We start from the raw sequence: 10,839 nt of genomic DNA, 5'->3' as shown, positions 1-10,839 counted from the left end.
ACCTTGGGGGCCTGCGTTTGGAAGGGAGACCTTGGGGGCCTGCGTTTGGAAGGGAGTGGATGGAATGTTGAAGGCTGGATGTACGATATATCAAGGGCTGAGGAGGCTTTGGGGGGCTTGTACCAGGCAGGAGAGACAGTGGAGAAGGGGGATAGCCGGGTGGCGGGAGGTAGAGGGAGAGCGGAGCGTCCAGAAGGACGGAGGACGGAGATGGAATAAATGTGAACGATTGAGATAATAATACCACCAAGGCTTTGCAACTAAAAGCCATCGAAACGACAGAACGATACCTAAGCTCTCTAAATCGGAGAGTGACCGGAACCCGCAAGAAGCTCTTAAGCCTCCTTCTGCTTGCCGGACGTCTGTTTTTTTTTCTTTTTCAAGTAGAAGTACCCGGATTTCTCCCTCGTCGCCTCCTATCGAACATCCTCCTCGGCGACGCCAGGAAGACCAGGGGGGTGCGTGATCCATTCCTCCCTTTCCCATCCCATTGGCTCCCTCCCTACGTCCCCAGACCTCTTCCTACATGATTATTCTCCTCCGTGCATCGCGAGAAAGAGGCATATGGCGAGACTCCACTACCCTTGGGCCCTGTTGCATGTAGGCCGAGACCGTTATTTCCAAAACCTACCGGCTTTCCTCTCCCTCCCTTCTCCCCTTCTTCCCCCTCGCTCCCTCCCTCGTTCACTTACGGTTGTTTCTGGATCTTGGATACATCGGTGCCCTGCAACGGGGTGCCGAAGAGACGCAGCATGGAGAGGGCCGTGTAGTCCGCGCCGTTGTTGTTCTCCACGAAAATGGTCAAGGACGAGACCCGTTGGAACTTGACAAATTTTAATAGAGTGACCTGAACGAAAATAGAAGGTGAGCACGACGATGCAAATTTTCAAATTTTGCATTCTCTTCCATGCAGCCGGCTTCCATACTCCCTTCTCCCTCGCCTCTCTACCTCCCTTCCTCCCCTCCTTACGATCTTTTCCGCCTTTTCTTTGCTTCTCGCCCCTGCCCTCCCCTGCCCATTTCACATTCTCTTCCCTCTCCTTCCTTTCTCATCACCTTTTCTGCCTTGTAGTCCTCTTCCGTCAATTCTAGCACTTGCGTGGGCTCAATGTTTTCAGCGTCGTCGAACGAGAAAGAAGTCTTATTCAGGTACAGCTTTACAGTGGCAGGCGCGGCCTCTGGATCAAGACACGAGGTGGGTGCAGTGAGAAGATGGATATATAGTCCTTCAAGACACGAGAGGAATTGCAAAATCACACCGACTCCTCCTAGATGGGCGAGGTCACAGACGCAGACACAAATATGCATCCCTACAATCCTGTGTACCATGCGATCCCGGTCTTTCCATAATTATTTGACTGCATGCATGTGAGTAGTTTTACTTTCCGTAGATGCGGCATTCCATCCACGTACTCACCCATCTCCGGAGCGACCAGATTGAGGCTGTGGACTTTAACGGCCTCGGAAAATACAAGGTGCAAAATTAACTGTTCATCTGTGTCCGATCGAAGTTGGAGGCGGTCATCGCCCATGAATAAATTTTCCCATGGGTACTTAGGGTCCTGTAACGTTGTGGTGGTTGAGGTGAGAGACAGACAATCCGTGTTGGGGACTGCACGTCGAGTGTGGTCCGTGAAGGAATCCTCAGAACAATACCGGCATCGTTCGCATCAAAAGACGGTGCATCATGAATCAAGGAGTAAATTTTGAGAATGTCTTTTTCGTCGAAGATCATGCCTCTCCCCTTTTTACTTGTTGTAGCAGCTTTCTCCCTCATCCATGACGACGTACCGCATTCAGCACGAAGCACTCAGGCTTGGCAATTTTATCTGTAATATCTACAATCTCATTCGATGGAGGCGGAGGTGGAGCTGGAGGACCTTCACTTGACATGGTACCTGTTTAAGGCGAGATTGATGACATGTATCATTCGCCTTTGCTTTGCATCGAGTCGCTACCTGAGGCAGATGAAAGAAGGACCGCATGGAAAGGCATGACAGACCAGGCAATCAGCCAAGAACTGTCGAGATAGTAGACCAGTGGGTTCATATTTTCCACCTTCTCCATATCCCCATCATTTTTCATCAAGTTCCCTCACCATCGTCCCATAAACTTTTGCATTCGCCTATCGAGGTCTCCGCGGACTGGACGGATGACTCCAAAATTCAAATTCGGCGATCTTCTTTTAACGGATCGGGAATTCCGTTAAATTGAACCGCTTCGATGCTCTACCTGCATTTGGAACGCAGGATAATGTTGTTTCGTGTCGAAATTTGAGTACCTGCACAGTTTTGATCACAGTTTATCTGTATTCCAACTGGTCCATCCAAAAACAGCTCCCTTTAGCCACCGTGTGGCCGGAGCTTCGTGTGCAATAAAATCAGAGAAGTATCCTCTGGGCCTACGATCGATCTAGGTACACGACTCGCCGTCGAAGTTGCACTCCCTACGCCACAGGTACGTACCTAAATAACAATCGCTGTCAGACGTACTCTCGTGTCGCGCCGTGCTAAGCTGATTGCACCCTTCGCCTGGCATTCCTCTTCTTTACTGTTTTCTTCATTCATCAAGCAACTGGGGGGCACTGAGATTTATCCCAGGAATCCCCTTTGTGCCCTTGTTGTGGTGCACGCTTGATGGCAAACTCTCGGACGCAGTGCACTGAGAAGTCCGTTCTAATACTTTGCGACGAACAAGCCAGACGACAACCATCTGAAGCACCCGACTCGTCTGGAAACAAGAGATTGACTGTCAATAACGGATCTGTCGCAAACAAAACCGTGCGGCACTCTGATCATCGTGATAGTTCCTCTTCGAGTGACGCTTCGATCACTTCCCCTTCCTCCAGCCATACATCGATTGACGAGGTAGCTAGCTAGGAAGGGGGCGCCGTAATAAGGGCCAATGTGTCAAATATCTCCGTGTTTTGGGAGAGTCCAAATCTTTGGGCAGTCGGTACAGCCCAACATATACATTTCTATGCATCAGTACCACTAACCTCTGTCTGATAATTTTTCTACTTCCATACCTTTTTGAAAGGCACCGTCCAAGGATTTGTGTTCGTGCCTGTCCCATCGGAAAGGGCTCTTGTCTTGTGTGAAGCGAGGGGCACGCAGCGAGGCTGAGGGCCAGCATCGTCGTCAATCTCCGCCTCCATCACGACGGCTACTGAAGGAGGACAAGCCAAATTTGGAAATAGAAGCGACTAGGCCAGACGCGAAAGACGGGGCGCAAGACTGTGAAGACCTTGGGGAGGACGACTGTGCTCAGCTCTTACCCCGAAAAGATATCTTCACCTGGCAGCAACAACACGATCCGCAGAGAACGCCCCCCTGTATTCCAACCACGGACACGCGGGATCAACAGGAGCAGCCGCCGCGTCAGCCGCCATCGCAGTCGCAAGGGTCTCTCAAGAAGAGGGAAAATCGAAACAATAGCCCCTTAGCTTGCTCCAGTCTTCCGTCCCACACATCTTCGCTTCCCGACCCAGCGAACTTCCCCTTGTCTACAAGCAGTATCTGCACCCAAATCGCTTCCATGGGATTCATCCTCAACGCGCTCACTTACCTGTGGACCGGCGAGTACACGACCTCCGGCAGCACCACCGACCCCTGCGATGACCACAGCCGCAGCAGCAGCCGCGGGGGCAGTCTTTCCAGCTCCACATACTCCATGCGCGGCGGTTCGGTGGACGGCTACAGCTACGGTCCCCCCCCCGGGAAGGGCAACTGGGTGGTGCCGGAGGAAGACGAGCAAGTCGACGCTGCCCATCCCGGGTGCGACCGTTGCCAACGCCGTTCCTGCGGCTTTTCAAAGACAGTCTCAGATATTTACGCGGTGGAACCGCTGGCGATTGAGGAGCTGAGTTTCTTAAGCGTCCTCGGCAAAGGATCGTTTGGGACCGTTGTGCTCTGTCGCCGTCCTCTGTCAATTTCCTCCTCGTCCTCGTCCTCCTTCCCTTCCTCCCCCCCTCGTTTGGCAGGGCTTGGCAGCAGCACCCTCGATCGGGAAGACGCGCCCCTATACGCGATGAAAGTGCTGCGGAAATCCCACCTGGTAGCCAAACACCAAATAGACCGGACGCGTGTGGAGAAAGAAATCATGGACCGGGTCTCTCATCCCTTCATCATGCACATGTACAGTGCTTTCCAGTCGGAGAATTTCCTCTTCATGATGCTGGAGTACTGTCGAGGGGGAGAGCTCCTCTTCCATTTGGCCCGGCGTCGGCGTTTCTGCGAGGCGGCCGCGCGCTTTTACGCCGCCGAATTGGTCTTGGCCCTGGAGTATTTGCACCGGCACGACATCGTCTTTCGGGATTTGAAACCCGAGAACATTCTCCTGGATGCCCACGGCCACGTGCGCCTGGGGGACTTTGGGCTGGCGAAGCGCGGCGTCCGGGAGCCGGATCGGGGCGCCTTGTCCATGTGTGGCACGCCCGAGTACATGGCGCCGGAGGTGTTGACCCAGCAAGCCTACGGCCGTTCGGTCGATTGGTGGTCCTTGGGGATGCTCACGTATGAAATGATGACGGGCTACCCACCATGGTGCGTCGAGAGGGGTGGGAGGAAAAGGATTGCTTCGGTCTCTACCCGCCGACCCCCCGGTGCCTGGCTCCCCATATTTCATTATCCTCCTTATCTGCGGACGCATCCACTCACGAGATTTCTACTCTCCCTCTTTCCCCCTTTTTCCTCCCCGACGCCTCTGTCTCCCCACCCAGGTACACACGGGACCGAAAAAAGCTCGTCCGCCGCGTCAAATTTGCTCCTCTGATGATCCCACCCTCCTTCTCCCCCTCGCTTGCCTCTTTCGTGGAGGCGCTCTTAATTCGCCATCCTTTAAGAAGATTGGGCGGGAAAGGAGGCACGGGGGAGGTGAAGCGGCATGGGTTTTTCCAGCACATCTCCTGGGAAGCTGTCTTGAACAAGAAAGTCATCCCGCCCATCCGGCCCTTTGAGGAAGGACGGAGGGCGGGAGGGAGGTGGAGCACGCAAGACAGCCGTGGGAGCGAAAGCAGCGGGAATTCCGGGACGAGAGGGGAGGGAGGGATGGTGACGTGCCAATCGCCAGTGTGCAAGCTCGAAGGGAGTCGGCATTTGGACCCGACATCCCCCCGTCGCGTGTCCTTCCTGACGTCATCTCTTAACGCAAGCGCGACAGACGCAGGGCGCACGAGCGCGACCAGAAAGGCAGCGGCGGCGTGCCCGCATGAGTTCATCGGCACGGAAAATTTTGAAAAAGAATTCACGGGGTTGGACGTCGCCAGTGCCTTTGAGGTCTTGGAGCCCCTGTCTCCACATTCCAATGCGATTTTTGTCAATTTTAGCACCGAACCCACCATTCGATGCCTGCGGCCGAAGGAGAGGGAAAAAGAGATGGAGGAAGAGGACGATTGTGCCCACCAAGAGATGAGGAGGGAGGAGGAAAGGAGGGCGGCCTTGTCGGGTCTGACACTGGACGGGGGAAGCAGGAAAAATCTAGGTGCCAGTGCGGCATAAATAGCATATTAGAGGGGAGAAAGGAGAGAAGGAGGACGGAAAAGGCGTCTAGAGGCATAATAAAAGTGCCATTCCATGGATGGAGCTGGCTTTGGCCTGAGGAAAAAAAAAGTCTTATCGTACAGGAAGGAAAAACTCAATGGCGCCAATTATCGAAAGGGAAGAGATTCCCCCACAGTTTGACATGTTATGGTCCTTGTGATACACTCCCCCCGAGTTTGAAGCGGGGCTTGCTCAAAGAACAGCGCCGCGGGGCATCCTTGTCATTCCAAAGTGAGAGTACTCTCAGGAAGCACGCCATTCGTAGCGTGGACGCGTGGCGGGGATAAATGTCTTGAACAACGTGTCCTAACGAAAGGTTGAAAAGAGAAAAGCTATGACCGTGCACGCACCCACACATCACGGCCTCGCTGCTGGAAGTCTGACCGCAGTTTTCCGAACAAACATTGCTTTTCAAAAGCCGCTTGATCATCTTTCTTCTTTTGATGTGGAACTTAAACCCTCCCTCGCCGCTCCTCCCTATGTCCCACCCATCCCTTTTCCCTCCTCTTTACATAGAATAGAACCAGTGCTCCTTGTCGGCCTTGGTCACGTGCTTCTTGTAGGCTTCGTCGAAGTCCCGCGCCAAAATCACGTACCGGTTCTTCCTCACGGCCTGAAGACCGGCCTCCTGTAGGCAGGAGAGAGGGAGGACAAGGGGGCGTGAGAGAGGAAGGGGAAGCGAAAAAAATAATCCGCCCGTGCCACACGGCTCTCGCCTCCGTACTCGGTCTCCTCATTTGGGAGAAAACCCTGGACCACAGGCCTCCATATCCCCCAGAATGGTTTCCTTTATTGCTTTCTCCCTCTTGTTCTTCGTGCTTACCTGTGCAATCGCCGCCACGTCCGCCGCACTGATCTTTTCCGGTCGATTTACATAGTCCTCCAGATCCACGTCGTCGCCTGCAGAACGGGGCCAGAAGAGGACAAGAGGAGGAGGAGTTATGGCGCTATCCCCGCTCTTCGAGACACCGGCTTTCAATGCAACCGTCGTTGCCACGCGGACAAAAGGAGAGGGAAAAGGAGAAAGGAAAGAGACAGGAAGCACCTACCCAAATTCATCTTCGCCGTGCACGCCTGGAAAACCATCCGCTTCTGACGCCTGTCGGGGTTGGGAAACTCAATCTTTCGGTCCAGACGACCGGGGCGAAGGAGGGCGGGGTCGAGGGTGTCCGCGCGGTTGGTGGCCATGATGACCTAGGGGAGGAGGGAGGAAAGGAGAGGGAGGGAAGGAAGTGGGAAGAGATAGGATCAAGAACCAAAATAAGAGGCATATAGACACATTTTGGCGCGGTGCGGCTTGTCGTAAAAGCGTTTGCAGACGCAGTAAGCGGCCAGGGGTGCTTCCTCGCGGGAAAGGAATGACAAGGACACGACCGATAAACACCGAGGAGAGAGCAAGAGTGACCCAAAGTAGGGGGCGGGGGTGCCAACAAATTGACGCTGTCCACCTACCTTGACATTCGTGCTCTGGTCGAAGCCGTCCATTTGGTTTAAGAGCTCCAGCAAGATACGCTGGACTTCGCGATCCTGAGAACCCACCAACGAGCCATGAGGAGAAAAAAGGAGTAGCGAGGACCAAGACTCAGAAAGGACGAATAAATAGAAAATTCAAAGCGTACCAGCGTTCAAAAACTTTCTCGCAGCCCCCCCCTGGCCTACCGCGCCGGTCTGGGCATCAAAGCGCTTGGTGGCGATGGCGTCGATCTCGTCGATGAAGACGATGGAGGGAGAGTTCTCACGCGCCAGTCGAAACACGTCCCGGACCATGCGAGGGCCTTCACCTAGGTACTTTTGCACGAACTCGGAGCTGGAAAGGCAGGAAGGGAGGGAGGAGGGGAGCGAGGCAGGAAGAACGGAGGTATGACGTCAGCTCCTTTTGATTTTTTTTTACTCGAACGTTTCCCTGCGTTTCGGATGATAAATCCCTCGCTTCTCAGTCCCTCCTTGCTCTCCCCCTTCCACCCATCCCATCCCCACGTACCCCACCACCGAGATGAAGGAGGCCGTCGTCGCCTGCGCCACTGCCTTGGCCATCATCGTTTTCCCCGTACCTGGGGGGCCGTACATGAGAACACCGCGGGGAGGATCGATCCCGATCTGCTTGTACAGCTCAAAGTGTGTCAGGGGGAGCTCCACGGCCTCCTTGACTTCCTGAGAGAGAGGAAAGGAGAAGGTTGGGAAAAGGGAGAGAAGGGAGGGTCAGAGCACATGTCGTCAGGAGTTTTCCTCGACTGAATTTGCGGGCTTCTATGAAAGGGTTGACCCACAGCGCCCAGTGTGTACGGATAAGCCCTGGAAAATGCTGCGAACACAAACAACACTTTTTATGTTCGTTAAAATAGAGGGACGGATTGCACGCACCTGTTTTTGAATATCCATGCCGCCTATGTCATTGTAGGAAACATCCGGCTTCTCTTGCATGAGTTGAATGGTGCTGTCGCTCTCAGGAGGGAGGATGTCCACCACGGAGTGAGAATGCCGGTGTAGGGCCACCGAGACGTTGGGCTTGAGCTTCTCCCGGTCGAGCGTGGAGAGGATGCGGACGTAGTACGTGGAGCCCGCTGGACGTAGACGGGAAAGAAGAAAAATGAGCGACATGGTCTGTTCCCAGTGAGCGGCGTGTTTCCCTGTCACTTTCTGGCCGCATTCTCACCTGTAGAGCCAACGATGCCGTAATGAGCATCGATCATCTCATTGAACTGACCGATTACCAGGGGCACAGACTGAATCCGCTTCACCTCCTCCTTGGCCCTGTGGAAATGGAAGCGACGGAGGACGTGGAAGAGAATGTGTAAAAGGGGATACACGACATTTCTTCAATTCGTGGCTCTGTCTATGCACGGAAGGCAATGCCATATCGGCTTTTTACTCTCTCTTTGGCCCAGCTGAGTTGCAGGAACAGGGACGAGAAAGGAGACAGGAATGCATGCCCATAAAATCATCTCCAAACCCCTTCGCCGGACTTCCTTCCCTTTTGTCACGCATCTCAATCACCTATTCCCAACATCAATGCCATCGTGCGATACTTCGCCGTTGCCCATATTACAGCGGTCTCTCCGCAGCCAATCCTCCACTTGGTTGCACCTTTCTGGAAACAATCGCAACTCAAAAGCACGCGCTCACAACACATAAGGACTACGCACCGTATCAGCTCTCGCTTCAGATTCTTCATCTCATCCTTGATATACTCCTCTTGGATGTCTACGAACTCCAACTGCCGCTGCAATTGCTTCAGCCGAGTGTACAAATCTTCTTCCTGCTGTTCTTCCTCCTGCTGTAGTTTTAGCATGGTAAGTTAGAATCTAAATCTGTCGCACGCATGGTGGACCCATTATCCGTCCACGATGGAACGCCTCCGCCTCGCTTGCTTTTTAGACTGCTCACCTTCCCAGCCCCACTGTCCACATCCATGTCCATCAATCCTGGTGTCCTCGTCGCCACAGCGACAGAAGCCATGTGCTAATCTTCGCCTTGCGTTTGTCGATGCTGTGGATGGAGATGTGACGACTTTCATGAAACATGCAAGTGTGGTAGCGTGGGATGGGATGACTGACACGGAAGCATGGAGAAGTCTTGGGCGATGCGCCGCATTCCCTCCTAGTACGTCTTTTCCCAGCTGAGGCAAGACACCCGTCGCCTGAGAACGAAAGGTAGACACAGACCATGCTACATACAACGTACACAATGCCGACGCACCAAAACACGCGAGCGCTACTGCACCATCGACGGCGCACGCATGCCATGCTTGTGCACGAAAGCTGGGGGCAGGGCCAACCCGGCTGTCCGTTCCGATCTTCTCGCGGGGAGGCAAATCGCCACAACCCCGAACCTCCTCTCCTGCCGGCTGTACAACCTGCATTTGGACGTAGGTATAGCCCGACTAGGTGTATGCGGCGCTTTGGAGAGACCCACGGACCATTACCATATGGAAATGTGAGAGAGCCATGAATATTGTCCGGCCATTTGTATTTTTTCAGGAGGAAAAATCGGGAACGGATAAACGACGTGACTGCTATGGCAAGTAGTCCAAACCTTCTCCCCCCGGCCTTCCAATTTCATCCCTGATTCGGGTGACACCCTATTTTCACAATCATTCTTGGTTTGTGATGTATAAATATATATGTATTTGTATGATGAGCCCTTTGTAAAATAAGAAAGCTCATTAATCTTTACAATGGGCCAGACATAAATCGTGTGACGACCCATCAAATAAGGCAAACAAGCTATAATGTGCACCATACATCATCTTTATCAAGCAATTTGTACATTGGTGTCAAGCATGAAACACATGCCAAGCCACGCGATATTATTCAAGGCATCCGTCGTTTTCACAGACTTCCTCGTCACAATGACTGTATGATCCACACTCCCGCGCAACATTTGCACAGAATTGCACCCTTTCTTTCATCGCAACCCGATGCCTCGCCGTTACCCTAAAAAGATCATCCATCGATCGAAGAAGCAGGAAAACTTGGAACCTCTCGAGGAAGACTATGAAGTACCTCTTCAGGAGGCTTTTCCCATCAACGCTACCTTGCCGGCCGAAGTGGATGTGCACGCGCACTGCTTTCCTATGCCCCGGTCGGCCGCCTTCCCTGAAGTGACTCTCCTTAATCTCGTGTGGTTCCCAGATCAAGGTGAAAGTCTAGGATCGAATTAGATATCAAATTTGCGGCAAAAATGATAATGGGGATATAGAAATCAGAAAGTATAGAAGAAACCTTCGTACCCTTTACTTGCTGATATTTTCATTATGTAAACTCTTCACTTGAATTCCTGGTACACTAGGATATCCACGTCACTCTGGTATAACACGTGATGACCAAATCTTCACGGCTGCGGACCACCGCCGTGTAACCCTGGCTGCCGAAATGCATGGCGAGGACTTCGAGGCCATTGCGAGGGAGGTGGGGAGACCTCAATGGGCCATAGCGGCCTTTCACGAATGGCAGATGTACTTGTTCGGGGTCTGGTTCATCTACGGAATTGTGGAAGCTGGGCGACAACGAAGGTGGACGGAGGCGGAGATCAAAAGGGCAGTGGGAGAGAACGTCCAGATGCTTTACGATGGAGTATGGTACGTTCTCACGCTATATTTACTTCTTTAGGATTTCAATCTTTTCAAATGAAGAATGCAATACAAGTGCGGTGGTACAGCTGTGTTTGTGCTTGAAAGCTACTGATGATCAGTCTGAAGCGTCTTCTTTATTTCCTTTCTACTTGCCTTCCTTTCGGCTTCAGGGAGGAGAATTTCGCGGCTCCATTGATAAAGGCTCACCTCATCGAGCAGACAAGAAAC

The 10,839-nt window shown here is 53.0% G+C and overlaps 4 protein-coding genes across 4 annotated transcripts; 2 read left to right on the top strand and 2 right to left on the bottom strand.

Annotated features, from left to right (window-relative positions):
• Positions 1–460: 460 nt before the first annotated feature.
• Positions 461–1,903, bottom strand: NGA_0382800 (thioredoxin-like protein 1). Its single transcript, XM_005854947.1, has 5 exons — positions 1,792–1,903; positions 1,418–1,562; positions 1,057–1,178; positions 693–847; positions 461–591 (listed from the first exon to the last, which is right to left on the bottom strand). The coding sequence occupies exons 1-5, from the start codon at positions 1,891–1,893 to the stop codon at positions 579–581; spliced, it is 537 nt and encodes a 178-aa protein (XP_005855009.1). The 5' UTR covers positions 1,894–1,903; the 3' UTR covers positions 461–578.
• A 493-nt stretch (positions 1,904–2,396) lies between these two features.
• NGA_0383100 (uncharacterized protein) lies at positions 2,397–2,783 on the top strand (the record flags this gene model as incomplete). Its single annotated transcript, XM_005854950.1, has 2 exons — positions 2,397–2,457; positions 2,572–2,783. A coding segment is annotated over exon 2 (147 nt), but the record flags the coding sequence as incomplete, so codon positions are not given.
• A 253-nt stretch (positions 2,784–3,036) lies between these two features.
• Positions 3,037–5,885, top strand: NGA_0383000 (uncharacterized protein; the record flags this gene model as incomplete). The annotated part of the gene is made up of 2 exons (XM_005854949.1): positions 3,037–4,544; positions 4,721–5,885. Coding segments are annotated over 2 exons (2,286 nt in total), but the record flags the coding sequence as incomplete, so codon positions are not given.
• A 63-nt stretch (positions 5,886–5,948) lies between these two features.
• PSMC4 (26S proteasome regulatory subunit T3) lies at positions 5,949–9,034 on the bottom strand. The gene is made up of 10 exons (XM_005854946.1): positions 8,925–9,034; positions 8,684–8,814; positions 8,194–8,291; positions 7,902–8,101; positions 7,522–7,691; positions 7,200–7,347; positions 6,993–7,067; positions 6,590–6,734; positions 6,364–6,440; positions 5,949–6,168 (listed from the first exon to the last, which is right to left on the bottom strand). Exons 1-10 carry the CDS (start codon positions 8,994–8,996, stop codon positions 6,049–6,051), a joined length of 1,236 nt encoding a protein of 411 aa, XP_005855008.1. The 5' UTR covers positions 8,997–9,034; the 3' UTR covers positions 5,949–6,048.
• Between the last annotated feature and the right edge of the window lie 1,805 nt (positions 9,035–10,839).

This window comes from Nannochloropsis gaditana, assembly GCF_000240725.1.
Source record: "Nannochloropsis gaditana CCMP526 unplaced genomic scaffold scaffold340, whole genome shotgun sequence".
Taxonomy (NCBI): domain Eukaryota; class Eustigmatophyceae; order Eustigmatales; family Monodopsidaceae; genus Microchloropsis; species Microchloropsis gaditana.
This window is presented reverse-complemented; position numbering and strand designations above follow the sequence as displayed.